The sequence below is a fragment of the Styela clava genome, chromosome 6 (assembly GCF_964204865.1).
Source record: "Styela clava chromosome 6, kaStyClav1.hap1.2, whole genome shotgun sequence".
In the NCBI taxonomy this organism is placed as follows: Eukaryota; Metazoa; Chordata; class Ascidiacea; order Stolidobranchia; family Styelidae; genus Styela; species Styela clava.
This window is the reverse complement of record NC_135255.1, coordinates 12672152-12687307: the sequence shown is the minus strand read 5'-3', so window position 1 is coordinate 12687307 and position 15156 is coordinate 12672152. Positions and strand designations below refer to the sequence as shown.

The following is a 15156-nucleotide window of genomic DNA, read 5'->3' as shown; positions in this document are numbered from 1 at the left end:
GAACTCTTTGCTCGAGGGATTCATAAAGAAAATAGGAATGCGTATATATATATATTCATATACACTGCTTAATGTTACAAATGGTCAATAATAATATTAATGATAATAATAATAAAAGCATTTTTTCATATATATTGTGAATGCTCAAAATTGGCGCAAAGAGAATACAAAAATAGACATGATAGCCTAGCAAGAATTGCTCATTGGGAACTCAGCGACCATGCCCCAGAAAAAATGTTAAGATTCCATGGGATTTTAACATACAAACAGACCACGTCATTGTCCACAAAAGACTTGATATTGTAGTAATAAATTCATCCGAAGGTACATGTTTGATAATCGATATAACAGTTCCGGCCGATCATCGTATTTTATTGAAGGAAAAACTTGAAAAATATCAAGATTAACGGAGAGAAATTAGAAAAATATGAAATATAAAGACGAGAATTATACCTGTTGTTGTTGGATCATTAGGTGCAGTATCAAACGAGCTGGAAGGGTATTTGAAAGATATGAATTTGCCTAGTAGGCTATTTTGCGAAGTGCAAGAATACTGAGAAGGGTACTTGAAATCTAAAGGCGCGAGCGAGGCGTGTCACGTTTTTAAGAAAATATACACGAGTCAAAGAACTGCGAGCAAATTTGTAATAATTTAATATTTTTGCATCATGCACGAAAGTATTTGCGATTACACCATACTATCCACGTTGATATTAAACACGTTCATTTATCACCTTCCCACGACGATTTTCATAACAATTTCATAATTGAAAGACTCAATGAATCAAAACAATTGTTCTAATCGTATAAATAATATTTCTTCATATTTTAACGCTGAACAACGCAATAAAATCAAAACTTTTTTCCGCCTCGTACCATTCAGAAATTTTGCTTGCCCAGAAAAAATAGCAATGACCGTATTTTTGAATAATAATATTCTCAAGATTATTTCACAAAAAATTTTGTCATGAGAGAGAGCTAATAAAGGAAACAATAATAGCAGTTTGATACTTCAATCATTATTCTCGGCAACATACTTTTTTTTTTTTTTTTATAACTTCTATTAAAATATGTAACGGAATATCTCGACTAGGTAGTAAACATCTCTCACAAACTGGGTTTGTCAAATATATATTTACAAACGAAACTCAATAATCGAGTATTTTGAAAGAAAACAATGGCATTCGTTCTTGCCACATGAGTGACAAGTTGAGTCAACACATTCCCGAAGTTGACATGTTGTATTTCCGACGCGAAGCTATTCAGGACAAAGATTCAGTTCATCCTAAACCGTTTTTTAATGAAAGAGCGTGAATGTATTTTGCGACGATTAGTGCTGCGCGCTCGTGGAATTATGTTATCTCAATTGAGAACAGGGTTAGAAGTACAGCGCTCAACAAAATTTTCTCAGAGGATTTATAAAGAATAATTAGTTGACTGTTTGACTTAATTGATAAATTGTGTTGTGAAGATGCAACATTTTGCATAGTAGAAATAAATCAGGGCGTAATTAGTTCAGAATTCATTCAAATCCAAAACTTTTGCTCATAAAATTTAAATGATACTGTATTGAAACAGTATGATTTAAGTTCTAATTCCAAGTTCAATATCGATTATTGTAAAGTATGGACCCAAACTTGGAATTTTATGGAATAAATATATAGCGCGCAAAACGGAAGGTTTCGGTTACCTATATTATTTTAATGCATTTTTTATATACAGAAGGTTAAAAAGATATTATTAAATAGAAAAACATTTTTAATACCAACGGAACAAATTAGACCTACTATCATGATTTTGGTATTGAATTAACTAGAGTCGATAGACTACAAAAACTTTGCAATATAAGCTGGTTTACAATTATGCGTAATCACATATATAACCCGTCCGTGCTATTTTTAATTTCAAAATATAGGTGATATTTGACCTACGTTTGATTATGGTAAGTGCAAGAGAAGCAACGTAATATGGAATCTACAAAAAAGTACTTTCAAGCAATTGACTTTGTTATATTTGGTGGTGAGTAATATTTCTTCATTTACTGGTTTGTATTATGATAATTTACATATAAATTTAAATAGCAATATTGTATCGAAACTAAGCAAATGCTACAAATATTCCAGGGAAATTTGGGTAATGAAGCGCTTCTCGATGCTGTACTTTTAGAAAGGCCATTAAGATATAAAAGTAAATTTAACAATGCAATCAAAAACAAAATATAAACTAATTGATATTTGAAAAACGCAAATTTTTTTTACAAGTATTCTAGTCTGATTATGATGCTATCAACGGTCTTCAGTCTAAATCTCATTCAATACCTGCGTCACTGTACATCATATATACATACAGTGTCATAATTAGTGTTCTATTGTTTATAAATAAATACGTTTCATGGCAGAATACCGACCTTGAATCATAAAAACAAACATTGGGTAGTCGTTGTAAAGATTTTGACCAAAGAAATAAAATTTAAAGTACTATTTTCGTTTTAGCAATGCTTCTATTGTCATCGGCAATTGGAGTATTTTTTGCATATCGTGATAGGAGAACTCAGTCGACCGATAATTATTACTTTGCAAGTAAAAGTATTTCTCCGGTAAGAAAATACCAGCAGTTATAAATTCTCGTACATTTAAATTATTTATACAGTCCATGTTTGACTGTGTTATTAATATATTTATTTCAAAAAACTCCCATGTTCATGGTTCCAACTGAATTACATTTTTTCATTTCATTTCACTTATCTTCTTAATTATTTTCATATTATCTTTCTTACAGATTTTGATTTCCATGTCATTGTCGGTTTCGTTTATTTCTGCTATTACAGTAATTGGTCTTCCCGTTGAAATTTATTTATTTGGAACAGTATTTGTTTGGATGAATGCTGCACATGTGATAGGAATACTTGCCGGGTCTATTTATTACATTCCACTTCTGCATAGGCTTCAACTAAAAAGCGTATATGAGGTAGAAGCTTCACCTAATTGTTTTCTAGACACCAGACACTGATTACTTTTCAAATATTGAACTTCTACACTAATTGTTTGATGTTTATAAACGATATGTATGTGTCTTCTAGTCATAATATTTAACACTTCAGTTCCTGATTTTATTTTGTAATATTCTGACAGTAATTTTTTATACAAATGACAATTCTTTTTTAAATATAAATGACTGTTCGAAAAAAAAAATCATCTGTATGTGTATATGTACTTCTCAATACTCTCTTTTGTATTTCAGTATTTTAATCTTCGCTTTCACCCCAGAATAAGAACGTTGACATCGCTTATGGCAATATGGAAATTGGTGAGAATTTTATTTTTTTTAATTAAAGATTATGCATTGAGTTTATGAGCGCTTATTGAGCTATCTTTTTTTAGTATTGTTTAATACTAGTGATTTTTATACTTCAGATTCTCTACATGGGCGTAACAATATACTTGCCAGCACTGGCATTGAGTGCTGTCACACCCCTTCAATTGAACTGGAGTATAGCATTAACAAGTATCGTTTGTACATTCTACACCAGCATTGTAAGTTTTGTTTTAGATTTTATAAAAGGATTTTTGGTTTTAAAACGTAGTAGAGTACGAAGACATGTCGCTCTTGCTTGTATGGAAGCCTGTAACACTAAATGAAATGTTGTTAGACGCTAATTATATCAGAAATAAATACAGATACGATGTAAACTAATTATGCTTATTCTAGCGTAAGAAATAGGCAATTTAGGCCGTCACCGAAACAAATCGAGGGCAATATATATATAAAATAGTACAGTACTGCATACTATTAATTCCTAAAAATGTTCTCTTATTGCACTGCGTTGAAAAATACTTTTTTTAAGGGTGGGATGAAAGCGGTCATATGGACTGATTTTTTGCAAGCCATGATTATGTTAGCGGGAATGCTTGCGGTGTTCATCCAAACAACTATAGTCGTAGGTGGATTTGGTCCTGTGGTCGAAGCAGTTGAACGTGGACAGCGGAATAATATTTTCAAGTAAGTACTAACTGAACAACACAAAAACATGCAAACGGAATCATATTCATACTACAATAGATATTTGTAGAATTTTTTGGTCTTTTTATTAAGCTAAAAAAGACTAGATTGCTAACTATTATTTTGAAGCTGCTTTCACAGAAACGTGAACTATCTGTAAAAGTTATTTCCAATAAATTGAAATGTCGAGCATAGCTAACTTTGAAAAACAATTTATTTGAATCAGATTCGATGGCGACCCTCGCATTCGAAGTACTGTATGGACATTACTTCTAGGAGCGGGAATGAATAATTGTTTTAAAACTGGATGCAATCAAGTATTTACTCAAAGATATTTGTCATGTGGTTCAGTGAAAAATGCAAGAATGTGAGTTGAATATTATTTGTTTGAAATCGTTCATCATTTCCAACTTAATTTACTCTACTCGCGAAAACGCTCAAAGCCAAAGGTAAAAACATCCATTGTGTGTGGATGATGCACGTCATCAAAGCCTCATTTAAGATGCTGATTTCTCTTTGTTTGTTGGTGAGATATAATAGGCATAAATAGTAAATTTAAAATTGTGTGATTAACATTATAACTCATTGTTGAATCCAACTTATATTTGACAACATGATTTTAACATTTAGTTTTATTGATTTTTTCAGAGCTCTATGGTTACAGCTATTTCCGGGAGTCATATTTTCTTTGTTGGCCGTGGGTAACGGTCTGCTTATGTATACATTTTATGAAGGATGTGATCCTTTGTCAGCAAAACTTATAACCAAACCCGACCAGACGATGCCGAAATTAGCGTTGGAAATATTTCAAAATACACCTGGAATGGCTGGTCTATTTGTTTCAGCTGCATACAGCGGCTCCTTGAGGTATAAATATCTATCTTTTATGAGTGTACATCGTTGCAAATTTTTGGTACAATACTCTATCAAATAATATATTTTTCAGTACAATTTCTTCAGGCGTAAACGCTTTAGCTGCATTAGCGTTGATGGATTTCATTCTTCCATGCTTTCCTAAGATGTCGTCAAACAGGAAAGTTATTTTAAGCAAAGCTTTGAGTGAGAATATGTTTCATTTTACCTATTAAAATTTTTTTATTTATCTACCGATTGATTACTTGATGCATAAAATACCAAGTCAAACCGAAGGTCACCGAATACAGGGTAATATGGAAATAAATAATGAGTGATTATCAGTCTTCGTCTTTCGTGTATGGCCTACGTTCTCATTTTCTTAATAATAGCCTATACTATCCTATTCATTTACAGCTATTTTCTTTGGTTTTCTGGTGATGATTATTGCATATCTCGTCTCTCTGCTCTCAGCAAATATAATCCAGATTACGTCTTCTATAACTGGTTCATTAGGAGGTCCTTTGTTTGGTGTATTCACAATGGGACTTTTCATGCCTTGGATAAATCATTGGGTGAGTGGAACTTTGAGAAAAAAGTAAAAATTGATGATTTTAATTATGGTATAAATTGAAGGGTAGCCAAACTTTTTTTTACTGCTTTGTTTGGTTTCAGGCCTTGGATAAATCATTGGGTGAGTGGAACTTTGAGAAAAAAGTAAAAATTGATGATTTTAATAATGGTATAAATTGAAGGGTAGCCAAACTTTTTATTTACTGCTTTGTTTGGTTTCAGGGAGCCTTGGTTGGCTTGGCGGGTGGTTGGTTATTCACGGGTTGGGTTGCGATATCAGCACTATTTTTGGCGAGCTTCCCAGACACGAAAAGGAAACTTCCCTTGTCTACTGATAAATGCCCTGCGTTTAATTCGACTGTGAATTCTGTTACAACTGCGTTGATGATGGAGGCTTCAGGGGAAGAATATACAACGTTTGCCTCAATGGTTTCATCTCCTGCACCAGAAAACGGGTATAACATATATATATATATCCATATGTCTATGCATTGATTAAATTACATATGGTCACCCACACCCGCTACATTGCGTAATAATTGAATTTTTGCTTGATGCACGAAAGTATTTACGATAACACTATACTATATTCACGCTGATAGAAAAACCGTTTAGTTATCACTTTCCCACGGCGAGTTTCATAACAAATTCATATTTTTAAGACTCAATGAATTAAAACAATTCTTCCAATAAAATAAATCATATTTTTTCCATTTTTTAATGCTTAACAACGCAAAGAAATCAAAACTCTTTCCGCCTCGTACAATCAAAATATTATGCCTGCCCAGAGAAAAATAGCAATGACCGTATTTTAATAAATAATAATCTCGAGATTCTTCTCTGAAAACTTCAGCCATGTGCGAGAGCTATGAAAGGTAACGAAAATGGCAGTTTGATATTTCAGTCATTATTCTAGGCAACTTGTTTTGTTGTTGTTGTTTTCTATTATTTTTATTATAGTCTGTAACAGAATACCTCGACCAGCTGGTAAACATCTTTCGCAAAGTAGGTTTGTCAAATGAGCATTTACAAACGAAACACGACGATTGAGTATTTTGTTTTCAGGCCCATTTTACACTATACTCTATATTCAATTTCACCATTTTATTACGGCATACTTGGATGTACCGTCTGCATCATACTTGGTCATATATGTTCACTTATCACAGGTAAATCGGAAATATTCTTCTATTTTGGGTAATCACTATAAATTTGAATATTAGCAAGTTAACAATGAATATTCAAAAGACTTATTAATAATAACTTCTAAACATTCAGGCTTCAACAACCCGTCAAAAGCAGATCCGAGGCTCTTTGTCCCGATTTTACCCTTCAAACCATTCCGTTTCGGTGTTCCTGAACTTCCACCCGAAGACGACTCTTCGTCTCTGACACTAGAAGAAGAAAAATTTAAAAAGGCTTTGCTTCATGATAGAGAAGGAAATGAATGCTCCCCGACTGCACCTATATGGGAAGAAATAGGACAGAATGGGAAAACATAACGTCAAAAAACATTGATTCCATTTAAACCTGGGAACGACGTACCTAAGCGAAGACTATGTATATACTATTACTCAAAGATTTCTTTTGAAGAATTCAACGAATGTGTAAATGTGTTTTGTATTATAGTCTATTTCAGTTCACACTGTACGAAATAATTCATAACCTATTTATTGTCATCATGAGGTATGGATGGATACACTTGAACTTTAAATTGATACTAGGATATGGGTATTTTAAACTTTATCTAACAAATGTTAATTTAGCATCATGGGTAAAACAACACTCTGCAAAATTGTACAAACTTTCAATTTTGGTCAAGTTTTATTTGATCTGTATGTATATTTTAGGAATAATATTTACTGCATATTCGATATAGTTTTTGTAATTAGGCTTCCGTACATGCAGAGAATTGCAACACTTTTAGTCGTTGTATTCCCAAGCCACGGCATACAATTTTAATACGATATAATAAAACTTGTTAAAATTAGTTTGACGTTTTTACTGTTTGACATATCAAACATCATGAATACCAATAGGGAGTGTATGATATATGTGCCGATATATCGCAATTTTGAGCAATACTATCCGCCACTTATAATTCGGTGGGTATGCTTTTTTATTCTCAAAGCCCTAATTCAAGAAGTTTTTACTAAATACTTTATTAATATTTGATAAATAAATACTTTATTAAGTTTTACTGAATAATATTCAACAAAAGAATAGATCGAATGATCTCAAACGCAAAATCAGAAGATGAATTGATGTTATATTGTTATTTGAACTTTTTATATTTCGATAATTCCCGGCTAAATATCTAAAAATAGATTACTTGGCAATTTTGAAAAAATAAGCTCAAGCACTCTTGTCTCTAATGGATAAAAGAAGGTATAAATCCGGAATGATTCAATCTTCTATCCAGGATACTCAAACAGATACTTAATCATTATAAAGCAAACAAAAAGTTCATACGAACACATGAAGGAAACATACACTCAAAATTAAATTCTTACAATGTAACTAGTATACTGGACAATGTTCACCACTATATGCAACAAATTTTGTAGAAGGAACACGATGTTTTACATCCTCAACAATATCCGGTACACTTGCAGAGAATGTTAGTACTCTATCGAAACAAAATCAGTGAAAATATATTAGTGGCAAAAGATTGCTGTCAATATCTCCTCCAAATGAGTTTATTATAACAGTTGTAATAAAGTTTTAGTAAGTAATAGGAAAAGTATAAAATAAGAAACGGCTTCACTGTGATGAAGATAAAAAAATGGGTGCTCAAATATAGAGAGTGCAACATATGCGTTACGAGCTTTCAAAACAATTTTTTTTCTCCGAGTGGCTATTCCGGTCATATGAAAATTGAAAGATCTGAAACAAATAGGTTATGAAAGAAAAACATCAAACCGATTAATACAAAAAATGTGTTTCGATGATATAAGTTTCGACAGTCTTGTTCCAAAAAAAAATGAGTATTTTTAATTAATGAAAAATAAGCACGATAAAATACATTGGTTTGTAAATCTGATATATATATATATATATTGTAGTAAGTCGTTTCATACAGAAATTTTATTTGCTTATATTAAATTAGAAACTAATATTATTATAAAATCAATATAATTAATGATATAATTGCAAGCTAATGAAATAACACCAACTTGTTGAAATGCAACAGAATACCGTACACCAATTTACCACGGCAACGAGTTTTCAGTCATCTGACTATAAAAAACGAGTTTTAGTTGTCTAACTATAGACGGCATAAATTTTGATATCACGGGTTTTGTAGATATAGAAAAAAATTACCCAAGTACTAAAAGAACGAAAAAAAAATAGCATTCAATTTTGTTCTAAATTGATAGGCACCAATTTCATTTTAAACTTTGAAATTTCTAGTATTATGTTCTTCTAGTTAACTATGATTTAAAATGTCAGAAGTTTTGAATAAAAGGTTTGCAATTGAGGTCAAGCAGTTATTTCTAAAATATCGCGTTTTCCAATATCGAATTTAATATTCAACAAAACAAAACTAACATCATACGATTTTTGCAACGTCGTCAGGCATATTTGATAGCTTATGTATGACTAATTCGACAGGAGTTCAATTTCGAAATTATGAAAATGGTTGGATTATAAAATATAGTTTTTTTTTTAATTCCTCTGACTTGTTATTTTTTTTAAATGTTATCAGATTAGCCATGCGAAAATATAACATACCTTTAAAACACATTTGCTCTCATGCGTGATCGCCACAAAAATTATTTATATGCGAATACAAAATGGAGTCTCACAAATACTTTCACGCCATTGACTTTGTAATATTTATAGGTAAGATCTGCTTTATCTCAGAGAATTTAAATTCAATTATTCTTTATTAAAGCAATAATAATATAAATTCTATTTCAGGAATGCTTATAATTTCATCAGCAGTCGGTGTGTTTTTTGCATATCGTGATAGAAAAACTCAATCAACAGATAATTAATAATTTGGAAGCAGGAAGGTGTCACCGGTAAGCATTCACTTCGGTTATAATAACAGAAGTCTCTGATAAATTCTAAGTTGCACGTTGTGTTAGAAACGTGTATTGAACTACTAGAAAAAATAACGGCAATTCACATTAGTTGGTATTTTGTTTTCAATACTTCAGTTCGATCAAAGAAATGATTTTGAATTTTCAAATAAAATATTATAGTGACTAAAACAATGGTAAAATACCACCACGAATCCCCGGTAGAAAATCATACTTGGAAAGTTTTATAATAAATTTAGCGACAATACGGCACAGAGCAAACAAAATAGTTGAAAAATATTTGTAGTTTTTTAAACACCATCCAAATAACGACATCTGAAACTGGTTCCCATTGCGGGTCCAGTGATTGCTGCATTCACAATGTTTATGTCATGGTTATATTACTGGGTGAGACAAAACTACATAAATTATTTTATTTAATCTCGTATTACAGCGGTTCCCAAACTTTTTGTTCGTGCGTCACCAAATTATCAGGAAAAAACAAAACAAAAAATGTGATATCTTCACATTTAACTCAATTTTGTGATCGGTAATGTGTACTTTATGCCTTTCAAAGTTTATGAACATGTAAGACGGCCTAACGAATAAAGACAAAAGGTTAGCTATTCTCTTTATCCCTGCCTGATTTTTCTTTTAAATACTAAAAAAATCATTCATGTTCACTAAACTCGGTTCAGCAGATCGCGAAATTGCAGTTGTGAAGTTGTGTCTATCTCTACTGTTACGTAAAGAGAAAACCAGCAAGAAAGCTATGTCTAGGCAGCCTGAATGTTTAAAATTATATTAGATAAATCAATTTATTTTATTACACCGAATACGATATCAAGAATCTTTTTTCAGGGTGCATTGATAGGAATTGTTGGAGGATGGCTCTTTGCAGGCTGGATTGCAATATCTGCGATGTCTCTGTCAAGTTTTTCTGGCACAACAGAAAAACTGCCGTTGTCAATAGACAGTTGTCCTACTTCCAATTGGACGACGCTAATCAGTGCTAACTATTCTAGTTACACTACCTTAGCTACAGAGATAGAATACTCGCCAGGGGAATTTATGACAACAAATTTAGCAATGTTCGATAGGTAGTTTCAAGTACCATAGTTTTTTTTTAACTCGACAAACATACATAACCAATACGCATATCCATCGCTATTTATTCTTTCGGTTCAGAGCCTTGAAAACTTCTCGATGGTATAGCGCATCGTATACGTGTTAGGAATACGCTCGCCATCGCATCTCTGATTACGCTGCGTGGATTCGCAGGTTCGAATCCCGAGGGAATAACTATAAGCGAGAAGATTGCTGGACTACTAGCCGCCGCAGGATGGTTCACGCAAACGCTGGTTGGTTACGGCTTCTTTCACCATCAAGTTCATTAACTAATTCCGCATCCGACTGACAACCAGGCGAGAAGCCTGAGTTCGCTATATGATTAGATCCTCTTATCGGGTTTCCTCTCCCCGACATAAATATGTAAATCCTAAACTATCTATAAGGCGATGTAAATGCTGCTTTAAATGTTATGTTATGAAAATTTCTTTTAATGGTAATTAAAATATACGTTTCAGTCCGGTGATTAATTACACTCTTTATTCAATCTCACCATTCTATTACGGAGTTCTCGGATTTCTGACATGTATTCTGATTGGTCACATTGTATCACTGATTACAGGTACAGTAGTAATTTCACTTACTTTTTTACCGAGAAGAATTGTAAATTTGTTTGAGTTTTAATACATTGGGACCCGATTCGGGCATTGTTACAATCCGAGTTTCGAACAAGCAGGTGAAACCGTACTAACATAACATGCATATATGATGAGATAGTGTAACGATAGTTCAATTTTTCTGGCGCTTTGAAGACACATCCCAAAGCCTTCTTTCTAATTAAGTTTGTCAAATACATAAGTATCAAATACATAAAACTGATTGTGTGAAATTAATTTTATGCTTTTATGAATAAGCGACTGTTCAGATCATTTTAGACTGATAGTAATGACTGACATTTAAGTCGAGTTTGATTTTATGGAGTTCCCTCAAACTGATTTGGGGAACAAATTAGTGGATATCAATATAAGGCATCTTTGTGGCACCATCTAGTTTGACGAGAAAATATCATTCGGACTCCTCCACATATTATCTTAGCTCGTAAATAATCACATTAAAATAAAAATACCATTTCAATTTCAGAATTCACAAACCGTCTAAAGCTGACCCAATGTTATTCGTTCCAATATTTAATTACAAAGTATTTTGTTTTGGTATTCCTGAAATTTCCTCAAGCAATACAATATCATATCCCACGCCAGAGGAAGATAAATTATAAACTCAAACACGGATAATGCCAATGGATCACAGATTGATACTAACTGGAAAGACTCAATATTGAAGGAATGACACTTTTTTTAATTGTTCAGTAACTGAATTTGAAATTCGTATTAAATTTTTGAAATTAGATCAGAAAACGGGTAATTCTAGTATGTGCAGTCTTTAGTGCGACAAAAGCTGCAATTCATAATGGAGAAAATATATTTACCAGGGGAATTATATAATTTTTTTTAATGATGATCTAATGATGCAGGAGTGGTCAAGCGGTAGAAGACTAGAAGCATGTATGCTTTATCGTATTTTCTTAAAAATTAGCACGTGTAGGCTGACCTGCTTCCACGATAATTTTAAGATATACAAAAAGTCATTTTTTTTCCTGCAATCACTTTGTCAACTCCCAAACTACAATTGAATTAGATGATTTCCAGAATTATATATTTTCTGCGATACGAACGAATGAGGTAATGGAATGAGTTAAATTAAAAAAAAAAACGCAAAAACATACAAAAGAAGTTGATATATATGTATTGTAAATAGAAATTGAGTTTGATTCCTATTGCAGGAAATGCGCGCAGTTAGACTGACTCTGAACGAATTTTTCACATATATATGAGTCAGAGTTTTTCTGCTTTTTATAACCTATATGAATCCGTCACCAATCAACATTAAAATTTTTGTACACGCTGAACAATTTTTTTACGTAAAGCCTAACAATCCAGGAAGAGCAAGTTCAGCTGAGTATCTAGAACGCAGAAGTGAGAAGACAAAATCATTATATATATATCATGTATTTTCGTGTAAACATCACAAGAAGTTTGAGTTGTTGGAAAGTTTGGACACGTTATTACCAAGCTTGAAAAACGTCGAGAGACGACTATCATAAGAGTTTTTTAACTGTAACTGTACTTGGAATAGGGGAAATAAAAAAATAAAAAGAGAAATTAGTGCATTAGACCAGCGTTTCCCAAACTTTTTCGGCCACGGAACACTTAGACTTTTTATCTCGCCTCGCGGAACACCAAGAAATGGAAAGCTAAAATTGATAAAGAAAATCGGTGTAATGTAGCGGTTCCCAATGGGTTCGCTAGTATATATTTACGGTTAAACCGTAAATATGTTAAACCGTAATTTTATACTACTATGGTTAAACATACCTGAAATATGATTGAATATTTTACATATTGCATTTATTATAAATGTTTTATTGTTTCCTAATTTGAATGCTGTGTATATCAATCAATGAATTCACAAATTCACAATTTTTTACCTGTCTATGTCGTTCACTTTCCATCACGTAGTGTTTGCCTCCAATGTTACCTCTAATGGAGATAAAAGTACTTGCTGCAATTTCGCGAGCTGCAGTTTATTTATCTGCTGAATTGAATTTGGCGAACATGACTAATTTTTCAGCATTTTATAGTAAAGCCAGGCATCCCTAGATCGCAATGGCGACATTTTTGATTCCTTCTCCACGGAACACTCCGAAGACGCTCGCGGAACACTAGTGTCCCGCGAAACACAGTTTGGGAAACTCTGCATTAGACTATTGGGTGTTTGAATCGATTACATCTCGATAATTGTCAACAAGAGCGAAAAATGTCAAGTAAAAATATGAAGAGAAAAAAAATGTCATATTTTATTCGACAAGATAAATACAGTACAATATTTTTAATCGGGAACGTCCAATGACGAACAAGAAAAAAAACACGTACGCTGAGAATAAATAAGGTTGAAAGCTATATTCTCACTTCTAAATGTGTAAATTTAGGTTACAAAAAGCAGAAAAACTACGACTCCTATCTATGTGAAGAATTAGTTGAGAGTCAGTCTAACTGAGCGCATTTCCTGCGATAAAAATCAAGCTCAATTCATATCTACAATATATATCAACTTTTATTGTGTGTTTTTGCGTTTTTTTAACTTAATTCATTCCATTACCTCATTTGTTCACGTATTGCAAAAAATATATATATATAATTCTGTAAATTATTCGAGTCAGTTGTAGTTGTAAGTTGGCAACGTTATTGCAAGAAAAAAAAAATGACTTTTTGTATATTTCAGAATTATCGTGGAAGCAGGAGAGCCTACATGTGCGACTTTTTACGAAAATACGGTAAAGCATGCTGCTTCCAGTCTTCTACAGCTCGACCACTGTGTCGGCGATAGAAGTTTCTTTTCAGTTGATTGTATTTTGAATGCTGTTCTTTATTGTGTTCCGACTGGTTATTTTTCACCGATAGTTGCTTTTCTGTTTTGACGCAAATTTCGCGGGCTTTACTGAACCTGACGTGTCACGCGTGGCTCTTGCATCTCGACTTTACGCTTCGTAGGTTTTTCCTGTTTAATCTTGTTAAGGGGTCAATGGTGTGGTGTATTTTCGCATTAACTGCTTTACTGACTCAGCGCGTGGGTGGCAATTGGTCCCGTTAATGTAAAACTGTGGAGAGGGTATCGTAGCCGGGGCTCCATATGACCATCGTCGTCGTTTATTGCTTTAATTTGTTCGTGTATCTTCTATATTTCATTCTTATTATCTGCTTTCTGAATTTAGTTACTATTTTTATTCTGATAACGTAAGCGTAGACGTTACCTGTCAGTTTCTTGTCGATTTAGGTCTTTGGAGCGTTATCATTTGTAAGTTTATTTTTTTTTTACCTTTCTGGTTATGCATTTTCTTTCTGCCCTCATTTTGTGATTGTTTATTGATTATTTCATACAGGGTGTCCAAAAAGTTTCGCCCGATTATAGGCTCTTTATAATCAATTTTTTTTTTTTAATTTCAAAAAAGTTTTGTAGTCAACCTGTTTCTAATTGGATGGTATAGATAGATGTTGAAGTCCCCATTCATCATACAGCCAAATTTATTCAAATTTGCAATTGGTAAGGTATTTACAGTCAACCGTTTTGAAATAAACGTGTATAACATGGAACATCTGTGTGCCTAAATCTGACAATCACTCATGCATCACTAGATTATCATTTAAAAAATAATACAATTCCCTAAGTAAATATAGTTTTTTCTTCTGAATAGCAGTTATTTTCGCACTAAAGATTGTTAGATCACAGTCAGAATTATGTTTCTCTCGATTTTTAGTTAAATGGTGGCTTAGCAATTGGATTTTATAGATTTTATTTTATTCTTGTGATAAATTCATAATATTTTATTCATTCTGCTATATTGCCAATAAAAATTTAACACGAATTTTAAATTCAGTTATTGAACATAAAAGTCATTCATTTAATATTGAGTCTTTCCAGTTAGAAGCAAATAATCATTGGCATGCTCGGTATTCAAGTTTGTGGATTTATTTAATTTTATTTTCTTACGTGAAAGATGATAATGTATTTCTTGAGAGAA

At 32.5% G+C, this 15156-nt stretch overlaps 1 protein-coding gene across 1 annotated transcript; it reads left to right on the top strand.

The window, feature by feature from the left end:
- The first annotated feature begins 1913 nt into the window (after positions 1-1913).
- On the top strand, positions 1914-7673 carry LOC120331524 (sodium-coupled monocarboxylate transporter 2-like). The gene is made up of 13 exons (XM_039398611.2): positions 1914-2019; positions 2493-2596; positions 2779-2967; positions 3241-3306; positions 3414-3533; positions 3845-3999; positions 4226-4366; positions 4648-4866; positions 4946-5058; positions 5269-5426; positions 5647-5879; positions 6490-6593; positions 6703-7673. The coding sequence occupies exons 1-13, from the start codon at positions 1968-1970 to the stop codon at positions 6924-6926; spliced, it is 1878 nt and encodes a 625-aa protein (XP_039254545.2). The 5' UTR covers positions 1914-1967; the 3' UTR covers positions 6927-7673.
- The last annotated feature ends 7483 nt before the right edge of the window (positions 7674-15156 follow it).

Bases quoted from the DNA above. Each gene is read 5' to 3' on its own strand.
- LOC120331524 (XM_039398611.2), top strand. From the start codon at position 1,968: ATGGAATCTACAAAAAAGTACTTTCAAGCAATTGACTTTGTTATATTT. The intron at 2,020-2,492 runs GTGAGTAATATT...TTTTCGTTTTAG, and splicing joins TGACTTTGTTATATTTGGTG to CAATGCTTCTATTGTCATCG. The intron at 5,880-6,489 runs GTATAACATATA...TTTTGTTTTCAG, and splicing joins TCTCCTGCACCAGAAAACGG to GCCCATTTTACACTATACTC.